Raw genomic sequence first — 22,890 nt, forward strand, 5'->3', positions numbered from 1 at the left:
GACAAACACACACACACTCACACACACTCTGCAACCATGCTACCTGTCATCATAGACGCGAAGCTTTAAAGTCAACATGAGCCCGTTGACTAAACACGTTTCTGGCCTTATTCGGCTCAATTAAATGATGCACATCGTCTTTAATCTTTTTCTTTTACACTCATCCTTCCCTCGGGTCATTTTGACCCGAAACTCATTTAAAATAAAGTCAAGACCCAAGGACTTTTGTCACACTTGAACCATGAATACACACACACACACACACAAAAAATGTAATAGATTCAAGGAGTTTTGTGGTTGAAATTTAAAAAAAGTAACAAATCCTTCTCTCGCGGGTCAGTTTGACCCCATTAGGAATGAATGGAATGCGAGGAATGCTTCAGAAAAACACATAGAAAAACTAAAAATGTTCAAAATTCGAACTAAAAATGCTAAAACGTTAAAAAACGATTTGATGTCTACATGTGTATCTGAATGCAAACTGAAGTGAACTGACTTTAGGACCCAGCGGAACAGCTCATATAGAGATATAACGCCATCTTTAGTCATCAAATATCATGTTATATTAGTATTTTTCTAGCCTGACTACGTCAGACTTCTTAATTCCGCTCAATTTCATTTCGCTTCTGTACTCAGTCTGAGACAGCGTAATAGCTTTCCGTTTTCCTCCGGCCTGAAAACAGCCGGCCAATCAACGAACAGAGGGCGGGCTGAGAGCCGTGACGTAGACACTCATTGTACCGTGGATACGTAGATTTACTTCACATAATCTGCAAAAGTCGTTCACAGCCATGTTCACTCCGGTATTTCGCTCGATGGTTTTGTTTTCGCATCATACATGTGTTTACAGTGGAAGTTAGATGCGGCTGAGCATGCGCATAACACACGCCATAACCAAACGTTATGTGATTGGCTTACGGGTAACCAATGATTTTAAACTTCAGACAAGCGCCCCCCGCGAGAAAGAAAACGCTTTTCAATTATGCCATGCCAGACTCTGTCTACGAAGCAAAGCGAAGTAGCAGAGTTTGGTATTACCAGGCTAGTATTTTTCCACAAGAGGTTGGAAAAGACACACAATGTAAGATATTTTGAGCTGAATTAAAAGGGTTATGCATGAAATTGTGAGTTATTTTGAATTTCGTTAGCCTCATAGAATAATTGCCTAAGAAATAATTAATTAAAAAATGACTTAGGCAATTATGCTATGAGGCTAACGATTTAAGTTGAAAGAATGTGAGGAATGTGCTTAAATTACTATGTATTTATTATTTATTGATCAAATCTAGTAATTTAAAGGTAAATCAAATAAAAAAAATTGCATTTAAAAATATTATCAAATTGAAATAAAATAAGCTTTCTCAACAAAAATAAAAAATAAAATGAAGTGGCTTCGGGTCATTTTGACTCGCGAGGGAAATATGAGGGTTAATGATCTGGATGAAATCAAGTATAGCACCCACCGTTAAATCAAGTTGAATATTCCTGATTACTCAAGTAAACGGGCTTCATGTTGACTAATTGAAGTGGATTTTAATGTTGAGCGCACACATCATCATCCAGCATGCAACCACACACACACACACACGACACGGATACAGTACATGTTTATATACACGTATATACAGGTGTGATTTTATACTGAAGCTCAAACGCGTTTGGTTTGGATCTTCAGTCAGCCCTGTTGTCCCCTTATTTGTGTATTATTGAATAGGACAGACTCCAATCTGACCATTTAAATGCTCGTTTTTTTGTTGTTCTTTTAACATTTTTGTTTATAAATCAAATATTTTAGCACTTCTTTTCCTCCTTTTGTGACATGCATCACATCTATGTGTGTAAAGTGCTACAACAGACCATCTATCTATCTATATATATAAAAAAAAAACAATGAATGCAAACACACACCTGTAGACACAGTCTGAGGACTGCATTTTCTGACTGCAAATCTGATTTAAACATGGTAAAATGTGTTAAATGCAGTCTGATTTGTAGCTGAAAGCCAAAAAAAAAATGATAATAATATGAATCTACAAAGATGAAGGATTTGTAAAACTGTGTATGGTGGGTGTTGATGGGTCTCCGTTTTATCAGGTTGATTTGGACACTTTTCCCAATCATTTCAATGGGAGAAAATAGTCCCAATTAACCTAAATTCACCCTAATTGCTGACGATTTTAACTGGTTTTACTTCACACATACAAACACATCCACACATGTACCTTTGTCACCAGAACACGCACATGAAAAATATAACGCATGCACACACACACACTGTTCCTGCTCATCGGGTGGAGCGTATGTTCTTGTACTGGCAGAGCAGCAGGTGTTTGAAGGTCTTTTTGAAGGTGATGTTGCAGAGGGCGTAGCAGGCGGGGTTGATCGTGCTGTTGATGTAGCAGAGCCAGTATCCGATGGTCCACACGGTGTTGGGAATGCAGCTGGAGCAGAAGGTGTTGATCAGGACCATGACGTTGTAAGGCGTCCAAGTTGCAACAAACGCCACCAATATGGCCATAATGGTGCGCGTGACCTTCTTTTCCCGAGAAGACGGCGCCTTTTTCTTCTTCGGCGGCTGCTTGGTCATTTTCACGATTTTCCTCGCCACGTGATTCTGCCTTTCGGTCGCAGGAACGATCTCTACAGTCGCGTTCGAAGGCGCGTAGCAGTCTCCTTTTGGCGATTTGGTGTTGATCTTGATGCAGGTCAGTTTGGATCCGCCGGCTTTGGCGCGGTGCCTAGCAGGAGCTTGGTTTTCCTCAGCTATTGATGGCGCCACCACCTCCTCTTTCTGATTGTTTACGGCACCACTTCCAGAGCTGGAGTCATTTGAGCTTTCTTTCTCCTCGTTTCCTCGTCCGCCATCTTCCGCTTCTCCGCTCGCCGTTGATGGCGCTTTGCCATTCTGGAGTTTGGCATCATGTTGGTTGGCGGCGTCCTCTGTTATCTGGGTCTGTCCTCGATCTGTTTCTTCAGCTGTTAGGTTGTTGTTGGTGGGTTTGTTGGTTGTGTTTTCGCGGATCTGATTGGAAGAGGCCACGTCGAGGTTGGCACCTGATGGCTTGCGGTTGTCCTTCTTGACGCGGCTCTTGCTAGCACGGGAAATCTGCCAGTACAGCACCATCATGATGATCACAGGCAGGTAGAAAGCAGCTATAGCTGTGCCGAAAGTGACCGCGGCGTTGGAGAAGAACTGAATATAGCACTCCTTCTCCGGCACTGTGCGCCCACCAACGATAAACTGCCAGAATAGGATTGCCGGAGCCCAGAGAATGAAAGACAAAACCCATGCCGCCGCAATCATCATGCCGGCCATTTTGGTCGTCCTCTTCACCGGATAACTGAGCGGCTTGGTGACACAAAAATAGCGATCGAAGCTAATAATCAGCAGGTTCATGACCGAGGCATTGCTAACCACGTAGTCCAGCGCCAACCACAAGTCGCACACAACCGGGCCAAGCGGCCAGTATCCGATCACAATGTAGACTGTGTACAAGTTCATAGAGCAAAGGCCAATGATTAGGTCAGCACAGGCCAGGCTAAACAAGAAGTAATTGTTGACAGTCTGCAGGCTTCTGTTTACCTTGATGGAAAGCATGACCAAGATGTTCCCGATAACGGTCACTAGGCTTAGTGAGCCGGCCACCAGTACAATGAACACCACCTCCACTGTCTTATACGGGCTCTCGTCCACTGTCTCCACGGTCTCGTTGCCCTCAGAGGCGTTCCAGAAGGTGAAGCTTATTGTATCCATGGTGCTCATGTACAGCTGGTCAGTTCACTATACGTATGACTTCCGACACCTATACGGGAGAAAAAGGACGTTTAGTATGTTGCAAATTATGTGACAAAACATGGATCTCTTCACGTCATTGTAAGATACTCCAAAAGGAGAAAGACAAACAATGCACTGGATGTAATTTAGGCCTACATAAATGTATCTTACAAACAGTGCCGTGACAGTGACCAGTGGTAAAGTAATGGTATCAAAAGATATTAAAATGTTATTATTACAAATGTTATATTTAAATGATTCTGAATGATTGCATGATTCCATAACAGTATCATAAATGTCAAGAACCAAACCATCAGACATAAGAAGACAAAAATAAGAATCCTGGTAATTGTTCACTATTAATAATATAATTTTTATAGTCTTTTTCATTTTAATTAATATTCGATTTAATTCAATTGAATGTTAAGTGCTGAAATAATGTTTCTGTTCTAGTTTTAATTCTCTACTCATCAGGGTTTCTCAGAAGTCGTCATACGATGTATGAGAAATATATTTTTTGTGTTCCCATTTGCTCACGTAGCAAAAGAAAAACATCACAACTGTGTTTTCACAATTTTCAAAAAGAGTTAAAAAAATAATAATAGTGAGAGAGAAAGAAAGATGTCCATTTGACGTCACTCCCACATTTGCTGTATTAGTAACACCCTCACAGCTTTGACAATTCTGGTAACATCTTGTCTTATGAACGCTTCATGACTATCCATGACTTCCCTATTCATTTTAAAGAATACAATACTGTGATTAAAGCTATTCCTACAGGTCTAGTGCAACTGGTTAAGAGCCACTTATTATATAACCAAAATGATACTAAGGAGTCGGCTTTGTTATTGGATGGCATTAGCATTTATGATAAGAAATGCAATAATAAACATATTCGCCAGATTTTTCAAAGAAGAGATCTAATTTGCCCTAGAGGCAGATCCCATTGGGCTGCCTTTATTGGCAATATTGAATGGAGAAGAGCGTGGTTATTACCACATAAATATTTTATTCCTAACAAAACCAAAGAAGTCCACTTTAAAATATTACATAAGATATATCCTGTTAATGCAACGGTGTCCAAATATATTGATATTTCTAGTACTTGTTCGTTTTGTGGTGACGAAGATGAAACATTAATACACTTATTTTATTCTTGCAAATTGGTTCAGAAATTTTGGTCTAGCGTATTTTCTCATTTAAATAAAACCCCCATTCAGGCACACTCTTTTAATTTAAAAGATATTATTTGTTATTATACTGACTCCCACACATCCAAAGAATACATTTTTAACTTTTATTTTATTTGGTAAATTTTTCATCCATAAACAGAAATTTATGAACTCACTTCCTACTTTCTCTCATTTTTTGGTTGAAGTAGACTCACTGCTTAAATCTTTTAGTTTAACAAACAATAATAAATGTGTTAGATTCCTGAAAACATATGAACAATTATTTTGTAATGGCTCTGATATTCAGGATTAACCAGATTTCTGTCATATATTGTTTTATTTTATTTGTATTATTATTATTTATGTTTTTTTTTTATTATTATAATTTTTTTTATTATTACTATCCTTTGTTAGTATTGTTTCCCTATGTAAAGGTATAAGGTATTTAAATTATAATTACTCTGTATCCTTTGTCTTTGTTTTACCTCTTCTATGTTCTCCTGAATGTATCTGTATATTTACATGTTTCTTCAATAAAAAAAAAAATAAAAAAAAAAAAAAAAAAAAAACACCCTCACAGCAGCATTAACTATTTTTTTAATTGAATGCAAAGGTAATATAATACAAAGTGTAGTGTTATAAATGTACATACATTGAAAAATTATAGCCTATATGATAACTGTTGAAACAATCTGTGGATTTTCGCGCTGAAATTCAATAAACAAATTAAAGCTGCAAGCAGCGATGAAAAGGGCCCTCGCACCCCTGCCACCGCCACCCGGCACCTTTAGGAAAGGCCTTAAGATTACACTCACCAAATTTGAAGAGGATCAGATCAAAACTGTAGGAGTTTGTTAAAGTACAACATCAGGAAATGGCAAAAACTGCCCAAAATCTGACAGGAAGTTCAAAATAACTGACTTCCTGTTGTGTTTAGGGCTATGCTCCAAGAGACTTTTTTGTAGGTATTGGGTCTTTACATGTGTGTACCAAATTTCATACCTGTACGTGAAACGTCGAGCCGGGGCAAAATGTAGGGGCAATAAGTAAGCCATTTTGCCCCACCCAATTTTTAAAACCACATCACACGTAAATTGTCACCACTTCTGAAGCGTGTGCAAAGTTTCATGATTTTTCGAGCACGTTTTGTATTTGCCACACTTCCTGCTACCAGCAGGTGGTGCTATTGCTATAATCATAATGAGCATTGGCATGTGTTCAGGACAGGACTCTTATCAAACATGTGAAGTTTGTGGCAGATTGAAAATTGTATGCCTGAGTTACTGCAGGCTGTCTGTGGTTGCCTAGCAACATCAGAACTGCAAGCAACATTAATATTGAACTTATCTGATCATGCATATATCACCAAAAGGCCGAAATTGGGTGAACTAGTGCAAAAAATGCCCGTGCAAAATCAGTTTTTGTGTGTGTTTTTAGTAATTGTTGGTTTGGTGTGTGCTCATTGTTACAATTACACAGCAAAAGTTCAGTGACATTTTTATTTGTGCATGGTAAAAAGCACACAGTGAACTCCGAGAAAACGCTATGCTTGAGCAAACAGTTTGTGAATAGGCAACTACAAATGATGCCCGTGAAAGAGACTGTGAACGCATTGAATAGGATATGTTTAGTTGGTGAATAGCATAGGCTACTATTACACAGTAGCGACAACGTTAAGCGCACCAGAATGAAATATAATATTCAGAAGTAAACACTAACAGCATAGCTGACTTACAGATTCAGTTTACATCCACAAATGAATAAGCACCTCGATTCAGGGAGCAGTGCAAAGTGCCCGTGCAAAATCAGTTTTTGTGAGCTGATCGCCGTCAAAAAAGTTCAGGAGATATTTCTTGCGATGGCAATATGATCAAAAATAACTTTATATTGATTCAATGGATTAATAGCATTTAAAAAAAAAAAAAAAAAGTCATGAATTTATTGCATTTTTGGGAAAAAATAATCCGTTTTTATAATAAATCTTAAAAAATTCAAATCCAGATTTTGATTTTCAATGTTGTTATAACCTAAAGATGCTATGTGAAAGTTTGAAACAGAAAATAGTGGTTTTCACACATTTAGTGGTTATCTCACATTCGAGAGATATGCGAATAACACACAGACAGACAGACGGACGTTTCTGTAATTTATAGATAGATGGATTTATCACGTTCGGGAACCAAACTATAATATTCAGAAGTAAACAGTGTAGCTGACTGAGTGTTTATGTCAGAATGTTTATTTTTAAACCACAGCCTTCTTGGGGCTTCTTTGACCGATACAACTCTCTAATGTCAGAATGTTTATTTTTAAACCACAACCTTCTAAAAATGATATATTTAACGAAATCTTTTGCATTTCTCATCCAAACAATGTCAAACTTGGCACTGCACTTACTCGTGCCCGTGGCGAGACACCTGTCGAGTTTGAAATCAATCGGACTAACGGTTCGAGAGATATGCGAGGAACAGACACACACACACACAGACAGACAGACAGACAGACGTTCCTGTAATTTATAGATAGATGTTTGTCAGGCCGCCGAGGGCACACCCTTCGACGAAAACTCTAGATCTTCGCAATTTAACGTCACAAAGGCCTTAAGATTACACTCACCAAATTTGAAGAGTATCAGATCAAATCTGTAGGAGGAGTTCGTTAAAGTACAACATCAGGAAATTACGAAAAATGCCCAAAATCCAGGAGGAAGTTCAAAATAGCTCACTTCCTGTTGTGTTTAGGGCTATGCTCCAAGAGACTTTTCTGTAGGTATTGGGTCATTACATGTATGTACCAAATTTCATACCTGTACGTGAAACCAGGAGCCGGGGCAAAATGTGGGGGCAATAATTTACCGAATTTGCCCCCCACAATTCTGAAAACCATATCACACGTAAATTTTCACCACTTCTGAAGCGTGTGCAAAGTTTCATGAGTTTTCGAGCATGTTTAGGCCCTCTAAAAAGCGATTCACTTTGGAGAAGAAGAATAATAATTAAAGCTGCAAGCAGCGATGAAAAGGGCCCTCGCACCCCTGCCACCGCCACCCGGCACCTTTAGGAAAGGCCTTAAGATTACACTCACCAAATTTGAAGAGGATCAGATCAAAACTGTAGGAGGAGTTTGTTAAAGTACAACATCAGGAAATGGCAAAAACTGCCCAAAATCTGACAGGAAGTTCAAAATAACTGACTTCCTGTTGTGTTTAGGGCTATGCTCCAAGAGACTTTTTTGTAGGTATTGGGTCTTTACATGTGTGTACCAAATTTCATACCTGTACGTGAAACGTCGAGCCGGGGCAAAATGTAGGGGCAATAAGTAAGCCATTTTGCCCCACCCAATTTTTAAAACCACATCACACGTAAATTGTCACCACTTCTGAAGCGTGTGCAAAGTTTCATGATTTTTCGAGCACGTTTTGTATTTGCCACACTTCCTGCTACCAGCAGGTGGTGCTATTGCTATAATCATAATGAGCATTGGCATGTGTTCAGGACAGGAGTCTTATCAAACATGTGAAGTTTGTGGCAGATTGAAAATTGTATGCCTGAGTTACTGCAGGCTGTCTGTGGTTGCCTAGCAACATCAGAACTGCAAGCAACATTAATATTGAACTTATCTGATCATGCATATATCACCAAAAGGCCGAAATTGGGTGAACTAGTGCAAAAAATGCCCGTGCAAAATCAGTTTTTGTGTGTGTTTTTAGTAATTGTTGGTTTGGTGTGTGCTCATTGTTACAATTACACAGCAAAAGTTCAGTGACATTTTTATTTGTGCATGGTAAAAAGCACACAGTGAACTCCGAGAAAACGCTATGCTTGAGCAAACAGTTTGTGAATAGGCAACTACAAATGATGCCCGTGAAAGAGACTGTGAACGCATTGAATAGGATATGTTTAGTTGGTGAATAGCATAGGCTATTATTACACAGTAGCGACAACGTTAAGCGCACCAGAATGAAATATAATATTCAGAAGTAAACACTAACAGCATAGCTGACTTACAGATTCAGTTTACATCCACAAATGAATAAGCACCTCGATTCAGGGAGCAGTGCAAAGTGCCCGTGCAAAATCAGTTTTTGTGAGCTGATCGCCGTCAAAAAAGTTCAGGAGATATTTCTTGCGATGGCAATATGATCAAAAATAACTTTATATTGATTCAATGGATTAATAGCATTTTGAAAAAAAAAAAAAAAGTCATGAATTTATTGCATTTTTGGGAAAAAATAATCCGTTTTTATAATAAATCTTAAAAAATTCAAATCCAGATTTTGATTTTCAATGTTGTTATAACCTAAAGATTCTATGTGAAAGTTTGAAACAGAAAATAGTGGTTTTCACACATTTAGTGGTTATCTCACATTCGAGAGATATGCGAATAACACACAGACAGACAGACGGACGTTTCTGTAATTTATAGATAGATGGATTTATCACGTTCGGGAACCAAACTATAATATTCAGAAGTAAACAGTGTAGCTGACTGAGTGTTTATGTCAGAATGTTTATTTTTAAACCACAGCCTTCTTGGGGCTTCTTTGACCGATACAACTCTCTAATGTCAGAATGTTTATTTTTAAACCACAACCTTCTAAAAATGATATATTTAACGATATCTTTTGCATTTCTCATCCAAACAATGTCAAACTTGGCACTGCACTTACTCGTGCCCGTGGCGAGACACCTGTCGAGTTTGAAATCAATCGGACTAACGGTTCGAGAGATATGCGAGGAACAGACACACACACACACAGACAGACAGACAGACAGACGTTCCTGTAATTTATAGATAGACTAGTGCAAAAAATGCCCGTGCAAAATCAGTTTTTGTGTGTGTTTTTAGTAATTGTTGGTTTGGTGCCCGTGAAAGAGACTGTGAATGCATTGAATTCAGGGAGCAGGCTAGGTTACTACAAATGATGGCTGTGAATAAACTATAATATTCAGAAGTAAACAGTGTTGCTGACTGAGTGTTTATGTATACGACAACCTTCTAAGTGCTAGTGCAAAGTGCCCGTGCAAAATCAGTTTTTGAGTGTGTTTTTAGTAATAGTTGGTTTGGTGTGTTTGAGTGCTCATTGTTACAATTACACAGCAAAAGTTCAGTGACATTTTTATTTGTGCATGGTAGAAAGCACACAGTGAACTCCGAAAACGCTATGCTTGAGGAAACAGTTTGTGAATAGGCAACTACAAATGATGCCCGTGAAAGAGACTGTGAACGTACTGAATAGGATATGTTTAGTTGGTGAATAGCATAGGCTACTATTACACAGTAGCGATAGCGTTAAGCGCACCAGAATGAAATATAATATTCAGAAACAGCATAGCTGACTTACAGATTCAGTTAACATCCACAAATGAATAAGCGCGTTGATTCAGGGAGCAGTGCAAAGTGCCCGTGCAAAATCAGTTTTTGTGAGCTGATCGCCGTCAAAAAAGTTCAGGAGATATTTCTTAGTGATGGCTGATTTCAACAGTTTCAATATGATAGCATTTTGAAAAATCTGGATTTGAATTTTTTATGTTATTATAACCTAAAGATGCTATGTGAAAGTTTGAAACAGAAAATAGTGGTTTTCATCTTGCCACTTTCTTGGTAAAGAAAACACATTTTTACTCAAATTAATCAAAATGCATTTATCACGTTCTGGACTATTTTTTACAGTCTATGGTTCTGGAACCAAACAATAATATTCAGAAGTAAACAGTGTAGCTGACTGAGTGTTTATGTCAGAATGTTTATTTTTAAACCACAACCTTCTTGGGGCTTCTTTGACCGATACAACTCTCTAATGTCAGAATGTTTATTTTTAAACCACAACCTTCTAAAAATGATATATTTAACGATATCTTTTGCATTTCTCATCCAAACAATGTCAAACTTGGCACTGCACTTACTCGTGCCCGTGGCGAGACACCCGTCGAGTTTGAAATCAATCGGACTAACGGTTCGAGAGATATGCGAGGAACAGACACACACACAGACAGACAGACAGACAGACGTTTCTGTAATTTATAGATAGATGTTTGTCAGGCCGCCGAGGGCACACCCTTCGACGAAAACTCTAGATCTTCGCAATTTAACGTCACAAAGGCCTTAAGATTACACTCACCAAATTTGAAGAGTATCAGATCAAATCTGTAGGAGGAGTTCGTTAAAGTACAACATCAGGAAATTACGAAAAATGCCCAAAATCCAGGAGGAAGTTCAAAATAGCTCACTTCCTGTTGTGTTTAGGGCTATGCTCCAAGAGACTTTTCTGTAGGTATTGGGTCATTACATGTATGTACCAAATTTCATACCTGTACGTGAAACCAGGAGCCGGGGCAAAATGTGGGGGCAATAATTTACCGAATTTGCCCCCCCCAATTCTGAAAACCATATCACACGTAAATTTTCACCACTTCTGAAGCGTGTGCAAAGTTTCATGAGTTTTCGAGCATGTTTAGGCCCTCTAAAAAGCGATTCACTTTGGAGAAGAAGAATAATAATAAACGGAGCAAAAACAATAGGGTCCTCTCACCATCGGTGCTCGGGCCCTAATAAACGGAGCAAAAACAATAGGGTCCTCTCACCATCGGTGCTCGGGCCCTAATAACTGACGCGCACGCGCATCTGCAAGGAGAAACGGCGGGAAGCGCGTGAGGTGAGCGCCCGCTCAGTTTACCTCACAATAAGTTTATAAAGTAATAATGCTGATTCATAAAATGTAAATAATCGAATAACCACCAATATAAACCCGATGAGGACATCTGGCAGTCGCACGTGTTAAGGTTCAGCATCTTTGAAGACAAGAAGTTCACCCGAGGGGATCGTTTCCCTGAAAAAGTTGAATACTCTCCCGTTTCACAGCGGTAATTATTACAGTAAGTGTGTTTTTTAATACGTCCCAACTGTGTATTCGCACAGAGTCACAATTTGAAACAAAGAACCTAATATTAAAGTCATATTTCAAAGAAATGTGGTAAACTGGTTGCTCTCCATGGAGTAGTTGAACCGTGTTAGTTTAATGTGATTTAATATTCGGTGGCTTAGTGTAATTGAACATGGAACCAATTATTTTTGGGCAGTTTCGATGATCACACACACACTCGTAAAACATCGAAATATATTGTTAGAGTGCCAATTCATCACGTCAATTAAAATGTGAGGGATGGGATTTCAACTAATGTTAATAATGAAAAGGATGAAATTAAGTGAAAGTGAAATTTTAAGCACTGCTCGAACTTGAAAGCGTTCGCGGGCTTTTCAACTTCTGCTTTAAAGTCTGTCTGATCCATCTCCAGCATTCAATTACACTGTTAGGCTACACAGCATTCAGTGGCATTTACTTCAGGCCTGCTTTAGTCTTTCTGTCAACAACAACCATTTCTCGAATTGACTTTAATATGGTTGTTTACAGATAAAATGTTTCGTTATATGTTTTTCATTAAGTTTCTTGGTTAGCACCAGAATCGAATAACTCGAGTTCTATGTATAACTTAAAATAATGAATCTCATTAAAACACGTCCAGGTCACATTTCAGCCCAAAACCAAAATAATTAGAACATATATGTATTAAGAAGATTATTTAGCCTGTTTTATGGCCATTAAGAGATTTTTTATATATAGCCTATATAATTCTCACTGCCGTTATTTGACTGTATCTAATTAAAAATTACAGTACAAAGCAGGTGTATAAATGCAGATGTATATGTTCCTTGAAATTTTTTTTCAACATTTTTGTATTATATAACATTATATTGTTATATTAATAACATTTTTTCTTTTTTTTGCAGTGAAGTGAGGAGACATATTTTTCAACTGTCATGAAATTAGTGTCAGAGGGCAAACAAATCTTAATGGTCCTAAAAATAGAAGAAGCCGACGTCGGTGCATCATGGATGACTGCACACAACAGGTTGTATGAATTCAAGAGTTGGTTCTGTAACCTTACAGCTGTTTGATCCTTTAGACTGAAAATATCAGAAAAATGACAAATTGGTACTGTCAGTTTAATCTCCCGCTTCTGGCTCAGTCATGCCTTTCCTCTTTGTATTAAAAATCAGGATTAGAGCAAAGGAACGGTTCCCATATGTGCGCCATGGGGCGAAATTAACCTAATGCTTGTCTGTCTGTCTGTCTCTCTCTCTCTCTCTCTCTCTCTGTGAATGTGAATAGATACGAGTCCGGTAATGGTGATTAGAGGGAAGAGGTTATCAGTCTTACAGAGCCACAGTTCACTCTGTTTTTCTCTATTAAAACGGTGCCTTATTTGCTGCTTTTCCCCTGAACAGCCTCTGAATAACCAGAGAGAATTCACTTATCTCCAGTGCCAGAAAGCCCTAATCATAGTGTTAGCCACGGCACTAAGCCAAACTAATCCCTATAAAAACGCTCCATGTCCAGCAATCTGTGTTTTTTAGAATAGGCAAACGGCAACAATGCTAACCGCAACACGACACATCACTGCGCGCTACAGGCCATCTGCACTCCAGGCCTTTACACAGTCATGTGTACATAATGGCTCCGTTCCAAAGCCTAGTGAGCTCCCTTGCTGTCTATGCAGTCAGCTGCCTTCTAATGCATCTTAATTAAGACTGCAGCTTAGGGATGTTGTACACAGGCAGCAACGGTGTGGATCAAATTAATAACTCTCTTATAAGTACTCAACTCTATATTGACTAGAGTTAGAGTTTTATGTTAGCTTATTGATAAGTTAACAATCAAAAGATGTTGTGCTTGGTTGGTGCAAATGTTTTTTTGTCATTTTTAATGACTTATTTATACATATTTGTGAATTTTCCCCTTGGGGAAAAAAGTAGATGATCTAATCTAAGTTATCATTTTTTAGTTTTTATTATAGTTTTGTTATAGCTTTTTTAATAATTTTAATTACCTTTTTATTTTTTTTTATGTTCATTTTAGTTACATTTTTATGGGCTTTTGACATTTTATTAGTGTTTTTTTAATCTATTTTTCTATAATCTATCATTTTTATCTATTGATTTCCAGGTAACAATTTTAGACTTTAATTGATTTAACTTTTAATTGAAGTTAAGAAACATGAATCTTGCACACTTGAAAAAAAAAAAAGATTTTTAAAGTTGTAAGCAAAGATTATTGGAGTTTATGTTTTACACAAAAACATACTTCTTCGTTTTCTACATTCCTTTCAGTTTGTGAAATTAACTAGCAATTTCTGAGTGAAAATTGTAAAAGTAAATCCCACATCAGATTTTTTCAATATAGAAACCCACGTTTCGGAAGAGATCTACTGTGTTTTAAGAGACATCCTTTATCTACCTTTAAAAGCTCTCCTCTTCAGGTTGTTTGCAGGGCTCGTTTCATTCGGCACGTGTGTGATATTCAGCCTTTTGGTGTCCTGAGTCCTAAAAGCTCGGACCTGTTTGACTAATCAGGTGTAATGGAATGCATTCAAGTCATTAGGCGTTTGTGTATTCGGCTCTTCGGCGACCGGCTGTTTGTTTTATAATGACAAACTGCCCTCATTTCCACTCAGAATTATTCCAATACTGTGTTCATATCCCACCGCTGCTTACTAATGGAGTTCTCTGATCCCTGGTCCAAATTTGAGTCGGCTGAAGCCTTATGTTGAATGACAGAATGGAGGAGTTTGCCGTTATGAATAAGTTTTGTCAGCCTTTCGGACTTCAGTCGTTGTGGAATTGGTTCAGTAGAGCTGAAAATTGCCTCTGCCCTATGAGACACACCGAGGACTGATCTCCAACTTTTGTCCCTTTTCTACCCTTTGCTTACTGTTTTCCTCGGCTATTCGAAGGTTGTGTCTGCTCTGTGATGAATATGTGATATTTGGCAGTGTGATAAATATCAGCGTCTGACCACAGATGCATATATTTACATAAACTCTCAAAGCACAACGGCCGTCCTGACCTGTATAATAGATCAGCTCGAGTGTTTGTCTGGATTTATGCTCTATATACTGCAAAAAACACTCAGCTGAACGTATCGCTCAAACCAGCATGAGCCCGAGCCAATCATATCATGAGTTACTTTGAAAAAAATGAGCTGAAGATTTGAATAACATTCAACTAAAGTTCACTCAGAGTATATCCATCCATCTATCTATCATCATCCATCCATACATCTATCTTCCTTCAACGATTCATCTATCTATCATCTATCTATCCATCTATCTATCATCATCCATCCATCCATCTATCTGTCTATCATCTATCTATCTATCCTTCTATCATCATCCATCCATACATCCATCTTCCTTCAACGATTCATCTATCTATCATCTATCTATCCATCTATCTATCTGTCTATCATCTATCATCTATCTATCCATCTATCTATAATCTATCATCATCCATCCATACATCCATCTTCCTTCAACCATTCATCCATCCATCCATCCATCCATCCATCCATCCATCCATCTATCTTCTACCATTCATCCATTCAGCAAATCCATCTATCATCTACCATCAACCATCCATCTATCATCTACCCATTAATCCAACAATCCATACATCCATCCATCCAATTAAGGTGGTTATAAATAGCTGCTTATCTCACGTCTTTGGTATGGTCCCTCACATTTCTTTATTATTTCTATTGTATTTTAAATACTAGATTCATACATACTGTGAAGATAATTATAACGTTTGCCTGGTAAAGTGTTCAGAGTGGTTGGGGTGGTTGCCAGGGTGTTGCTAGGCTTTTTCTTACTGTCCAAGTGAAAAGATTTTCAAGTCTTTGATATTCTCTAGAAATTAATTTCGGGAATTTTTTTTTTTGTATGTATGATCAGGAAAAAGCATCAGTCCATTTACAGAAAACATTTTTATCTGGACCTCGGATGAAAATAGGAGCTTGTTAATAACTGTTCATATAACGTTTGCCTAAACCCTAATTCTGGTTTGGTCTCAGACTGAAACTGAACCCCCTTTGGCCTCGGTCTGCATTATGTTATTATGGTCAGTGTAATCCTACCATTAGCGTCCAGAAATCTACAGTGATGTTGCCTGACACATGGCACTGAGTACAGGACCAGTGTCTTGTCTCTGCTGTATTGACTGCAGTGGTCTCTGATTAGATAGTGGCATGAGATTTCAGTCTAAATGGATGAATGGCTCCTCAATGCGATTTTAATGATGTAGTTCTTCTGTTGCAGAGATTGTCTTTCCGGTGCAGCTGACGGTGTTGTGGAGCGGGTGAGACAGGTGTTTTTGGGTGTGTCATTTTATTGATCAGGTGTATATATATATTTCTGTCAGGTCCATTAAGTCAAGAACACACATGACAATAAAAGATTTAGGAAAATTTATATTGAATAAATTGCATTTCAAGTGATAAATTCTAGGGGTGGGGGAAAAAATCGATTCTTAGATGCATCGCGATGCGGGACGTGGACGATTCTGAATCGATTCACAAATGTCAAAAAACGATTTTCTAAAAAAATAAAAAATTAATTAAAAAAAAAATTCTAATAACGTAATATTGATGGAACGCAAAAGGCGGAACAGTCTGTGGCGCGCACATAACAGAGACGCGCAAATAACAGACGCATGATGGCTGAGCGCAGAATTCGAATGGCACCCTCCTCGTTAAAAGCTGACGTATGGAAAATTGGCAATTTCATTGTGACCTATTTAGTATTTTTGTATGAGAGCTGCTTTCTGTATTGTTTAGTTTTCACATCAATATACTGTAAACCGATCTGTATGCAATATGTGCTATGCAATATGTGCAATGCCAGTCACAAAAAGTTACATTTTGACTGTACTCTCTGCAGATGTTCATTCACTTTCTTTGTATAAGCTGTTTTTGATTGTGGTATACAGCAAACATTTCAAGTCATAACTCTTTATTATTTAGTTGTGTATAAGAGCAGCTTTGTTTGTTACTAATTATTCAGAATATGCACAAGTATTATGTTTGTATGAGAGCTGCCGGTACATCATTCTATATTTTTGAATGAAAACTGTTTGTGAATTTACTACAGCAAAATGTTTTTTGTCTGAAGGATTATATTGCTCATGGAAATAACAAGAGGATGTTGGTTAGAAGTCTATTATTAAATGCTAGAGATTCAGAATATGCTGAAGTTTGTATTAATTTACTACAATTACGCTGCTAGCACAGGCACACATTTATTTTCCTGTTGGTTCTTTGCAATGTTGGGACATATGCTGGCAAATGTAACCTTACAGTTGACTTGCCAAATCACTTCCATTTGTTTTATTAATAAAATTAATATAGGAAGTATTGGAAGTAAGTTCGTTATGGGTCATCATAAATACTTTGCTTTAAAAGTACCAAGTAGTAATTTTTTTTTTAATAATCGTTAATAATCGATAATCGTTACCCTCTGAATCGTAATCGAATCGAATCGTGAGGTGCCTAGAGATTCCCACCCCTAATAAATTCTGAATTAAATTTTGGCGGTATGGCTCTGTTCAGGGAGTCCTCTGACCTTTCATGAGCACCAGTCAGAGGACAGCAGCAGCATTAGGGAACTCTCTCACAGTTTAGGACTGGGAGAGATGAACTATTCCCCCTATGAACAGAGCAGCAACTATGACAGAAAAGCAAATGCCACGTTATACACGACAAGGAGGAGCTGGGGAGGTGGCGGGCTGCAAAGAAGCTAGCATCAGCAGTTAGGAGCGAACTGAATCTGTTTAAAGAGGGCGCCTTGTTTTTATCGTAGCCATTAGCAGCGAGGGGAGTTGAACAGCTGATGCGCTGATGCAAAACAGCTGATGCATCTCAGCTGATGAGACCGTGTTGTTGGCCAATAGCGTTAGCAGCGTCTTGACTAACTGGCCTGCCAGAACTGACGCTTAAGCTTAATTAAGTACACACACACACACACACACACACACACACACACACACACACACACACACACTACCGATCAGAAGTTTGGATTTTTTTATTTTTTTTTTATACTTTTGAAAGAAATCTCTTATTATAAAAACAGTAAAATTGTGAAATATTATTACAATTTAAAACAGCTGTTTTCTTTTTTTTAAAATTTTTTTTTTTGTGTGTTTTTTGCCTTTATTGTGATAGGACAGTAGAGAGTGGACAGGAAGCGAGGTGGGAGAGAGAGACGGGGGACGGGATCGGGAAAGGTCCACGAGCCGGGATTCGAACTCGGGTCACCCGAAGCGCAGCGGCACTATATGTCGGTGCGGACAAAACAGCTGTTTTCTATGTGAATATATTGTTAAAATGTAATTTATTCCTGTGATCAAAGCTGAATTTTCAGCATCATTACTCCAGTCTTCAGTGTCACATGATCCTTAAGAAATCACTCTAATATGATGATTTGCTGCTCAAGAAACAATTCTGATTATTGTCAATCTTAAAAACAGTTATTTATATTAGATTTTTTTTCCCTTCAAATATTTGTAGGACACAAATGAGTTAATACTTGATATACTGTAATAGTATAGAGCTATAAAACTAACGTGGATAGCAGCTCAGATCATTTTCAGCACAATTTGAGACATTGTTGAGCTCTCTTGAAACTTCAGCAAAAGACTCCATTTGCTCTCGGCGTAATGTTACTGTTTAATGTGTATTTTCTTCTTTCCTATAGGTCTGTGAGAGATGTTTCCACCCTGTGATGGATATCTTGGCATAGATGGACACGGTTATATCCGAGTGAACTCACAGCAGGTGTGTGTGTGTAGCAGGTGTTTGTGTGTGTGTGTACAGACAGGCTGAAAGGTTAATGACAAACTGAGGAGAGGCTCTTTGAACTCAAACCTACAAAAACAGATTCCACACGAGCTTGTTGGTAATATTAAGTGAAAATGCAAGTGTTTATAGTCAGCAAGTGAGAGTTTGTTCCCTAAAACAGATGCTTGATTGTGTGTGACAGGCCGAAGTTGTGTTTGCGACGTCTTCCATCTGCTGCTGTCACTCTGGACTTTTAGTGTATGACATCGCGCTGACAAACACACTTAACGTCTCTGAATCATCCAGGAGTCGGCTGCTCTCAAACGTTTTATTCTGACATGGCGTAACTCTAACCTGAAGCCATCGTGATTGACCTGAGAGCATCAGTCCTGCTGTGCAAGAGCGCAAAAGCTCAGGCTGTGGTGTTCATATGTATTCCAAAAAAAAAAATACTCCAATGCATCGCAATTCTCTCTTCAACGATTCTGAAAACTTCAGTCATCAGTAAAAAATCGTGCAGCAATAATGCTAAGAAAAAGAGAAGAATCTTTCAGATACTTAAAGCACTCACAGATAGTGAAAGCACTTTTTCTGTATTGCTTGTATTTATTTAATAATTCTTAACATTCTTATATGCCATGAACCAAAGCAGCCAGCTAATTCTAACAAATGTATACAAGTAGTTTAATAAAAATGCACAAATAAATTTGATATTCAAAGTCAGTAACCTCATTAATTAATAAGAATCAGATTGTGAGTTGCCTAAAGATTCCCACCCCTAAAATGTATATCTGTATTGTATATACATATATCTGTGTGCATATGTGTCTGTATGTGTGTTATGGTCTCTTGGACAGGTTAACTCAGCGCTGGGCTGTGGCGTGGTGTCTCAGCTGTGAGTGTTGGCAGATGGAGATGGTGTTCAGCGGGGGTTTGCGGACACTGGAACAACCCATTATAGACACACAGAAACATCTGGCGGTCTGGATATCGGCTCAGGACATCTGATGCAGTACTAACACACATGTGCTTTTTGTTATTGCTTCTTTCGTTAGACAAAATTCTTTTAGCTATTAGTCATAATGTAAAGTTGTGCAAGCTTGTTTGCCTTGGTTTTGGAAGTATTTTTTGTTGTTTTAAATTCTTTGTTAAAACATCCGTCATGAACCAAACCAACCAGCTGCGAGGTGAATCACAATATTATGAACTTTATATTTGGAAATCAGACAAAAATAAATGACTGTAGCGTTTATGGTAACAATCGTAATTAGGTCAGATATGAAATATTAGCTCGAGCAATATTCAAATTTGGGGAAATATTAAAATCATAACTCATAGTCATAATTCATAAATTTCACATATGCTATTACATTACCTGCTAATTATCAAAAATATTTCGTTCTATAACTGGTCTCTCATCAGTCATTCGACCAGCGAATACTTTGATTATACCAGTTAAGAAGGAATATTTATATTATCAAACCTCAGACAAATTCTCTCCTGGCCGTGGATGCAAATTGCTGGGCTTATGAATCAAAATAAAGAGCTAGTAGCCAGATCTTATCGCAATTTCATTGACAATTAAATTGGTGGGATTGTAACACAGAGTCAGTCAAAGTATAAAAGATTTATTTAATCAAAAATGACACACAAAGGATTATATGCATATAGGAAGTAATATAGGCTAATCTACGTACGTAAAATTACACAAGACCCACGAACGTTTAAACAAAACAAACATAAAACATGACTTGATCAGAATGAAAATAGGAAGAAAGTGAGGGAGAAAGTATGGTAATTTACAAACAGAACCTTTTAAGACACAACGGAAAAGCAGCTTCGAGAGATTGATCATTTTGATACTTGCAAATTGTTCCTTTGTCTGTGTGTGAAGCTGGCGGAGCCGGATCACGTGCGTTCTTCTTCTGGATCGTGTCTCACCGATTTGTGCTGGCGTTTCGCGAAAGTTCTCAAAAGCTTACTGAACGTAACATTACCGAGAGGTACGGAAGTCTCTTCCCGGTGCGGGAAGGGCGAGAAAACTTGGTTACAGGACGAGACTGGATTTTTACATCCGCGGTTCGTTTGGATGAAGGCCCTGTGCCTTCTCTCGCTCTGCTGCTCGTGGTGCAGGGAGGGGTGAGAGTGCAGAGTTCAGAGTTCGTAGTCACGAGGGTGAGAGAGTATGAGAGCTAAGAGAGAGAGGCGTCTGCTTGTGTTGTGGTTTTAAAGCAGCGCGGGGTAACGCCCTGTTTGATGACGGGACCCAATGAAATCTTTCGGTTCTGAGGCGGGAGCGTTTCATTGTTTGTGAAGGAACGCCTCTTCTGATTGTACACAGAAAAATGCATTAAAACTTTAATACCACATTATGTCTAGGAATAAACATTTGTGCGGAATATAGTTTCTATTTCTGTATAAAGAAGCTCATTACGATCCGTAGGATATCACACCCGACATTAATATCAGTTAATGAAACAGATACATCTCAAATGTATCAACACACGTGTCCATTACATCTGCAGAAGGGCATAAATATCTCAATTTATCCCATCACATCCCATAGACAAGAAAACTACATAAAAACATTTTGATAATGATTCATGCGTGTGTGTAACTTGTGTTTTAGGAGTTTCAGAGTGGTTTGGTGTGTGTGTGATTCAGAGCGGGTTTTCTGTTGAGATCGGAATGTCAGTAATGTCTTTGAAGCTCCCACTGTGGAAAGGGGGAAGTGAGTCGTAAAAGGGGGTTCAGTTACAGACTTTGCCAAGTCTGTGGGAATTAGAAAGTGTTTTCACTTTTAATTAGTATATAAATTAAAAGTCCATTTTTACCCATTGAGCCATAGTCGCTACATGACAATCAAATGAAAAAAAAATGATGTAATATAAAACTGATCATTTAGAGTTGTTGATTGAATCTATAAAAACAGTATATTTTTAGTTTGTTGCAAAATTATATAAGTATTTTGGCAGCATATCTGTGAGGATGATTCAGGCTTGGTGAACCCAAGAACAGGTATTTAATGAAACACACAGTGCAACAGATGAGGATAGCAGAACTGACAGTTATATGGCAGATGATGCAGTACAACAACAATGCTATCTTTTCAGCAGGGAACAAGGAGTCCAAGGGACACACACACAAACACACACACACACACACAAGAGGATCAGATGAAGACGCTGGAGAACAAGGAGATACAATGGTGCTGGAGATGAACGAGTATATATGAGTATATGCTGGAGATCACTGGTAATTATCACATGGAGATCTTGGCAGGTAAGTATCACAGGTAACTGAGTCTGTGTTCAAACATTTATTTCAAGCACGGATTGCTTCTGAAAGCGCTGCATGAACTAGCGGCGCCATCTGCAGGGCAGTCAAAGCGTGTAATGCAAGTAAAAATCTGTGCTGAAACGGTGTTACTCGCCAGTTGCCAGTAACTTTATTATAAATTGACAATGCATGGTTTTGAGAATGTTATATAGCTTAGTGCAATCATCAAATCGCAATGGTTGTGATGTAATTGTATAAATATATAATGCCGGTTCGAGTCATTGACGGTAGGTACTCAGTAGCGCCGGCTCTTTCCACCAGTCGTCAGCAAGATCAGGCTCTGTGGATAGAGAAGACAGAGGAGGATGGCGAGGCTTCAGGAGGGAGACATGAAGGTGCAATGAATGCGGTAGTGAGGTAGGAGTTGCAGTTGGTATGTGACTGGGTTTATATGTTTTGTGATGGTGAAGGGACCAGTTATCGATGCAGGACCTCAAGCCTCCATCCTTTTTTTCCACAAAGAAAAAGCTCAAAGCAGCAGGTGATGTCGATAGACAGATGTAGCCTTGCTAATGAGCCTCCATGTCATTTTACTTGGCTAGGGAAAGTAGACAGATCTTTCCTCAGGGCACTGGCTCACCAGGTAAGAGGTCAATTGCACAATCCCATGGTCAATGTAGTGGTCATTGTGAGGCTCATTGGGGGCAGCAGACTTTGTGTAAGTGGCAATACCATGATGGGATTTCCAAAGACGTGCTCTTGGCCTCTCAATGATAGTGGAGTTAACAGCCAGAGAAAGTGGTTTCTTGATGGGCACAGATGAGGTAGGAAGTGTTTGAGTTGGGAAACAGCCAGAGAAACATTGTGAGCCTCACTTCAGGACGTCTCTGGTGGACCAGGAAATAACAGGAGAGTGATGGATGAGCCAAGGGTCCCCCAGAATCACATTAGCATTGGAATAGTCCAGAACCAGGTAATTAAATGCAGAGGAA

The 22,890-nt window shown here is 38.5% G+C and overlaps 1 protein-coding gene across 1 annotated transcript in view; it reads right to left on the reverse strand.

The window, feature by feature from the left end:
• Positions 1-1,778: 1,778 nt before the first annotated feature.
• Positions 1,779-22,890, reverse strand: part of chrm2a (cholinergic receptor, muscarinic 2a) — a 105,617-nt gene continuing 84,505 nt past the window's right edge. The window contains exon 2 of the mRNA XM_079870144.1: positions 1,779-3,803. Coding sequence (XP_079726270.1) covers positions 2,285-3,763 — 1,479 coding nt within the window. The 5' untranslated portion in view covers positions 3,764-3,803 and the 3' untranslated portion in view covers positions 1,779-2,284. The remainder of the gene's footprint in view (positions 3,804-22,890) is intronic.

Source organism: Squalius cephalus, assembly GCF_949319135.1.
Source record: "Squalius cephalus genome assembly, chromosome: 4".
NCBI lineage: Eukaryota > Metazoa > Chordata > Actinopteri > Cypriniformes > Leuciscidae > Squalius > Squalius cephalus.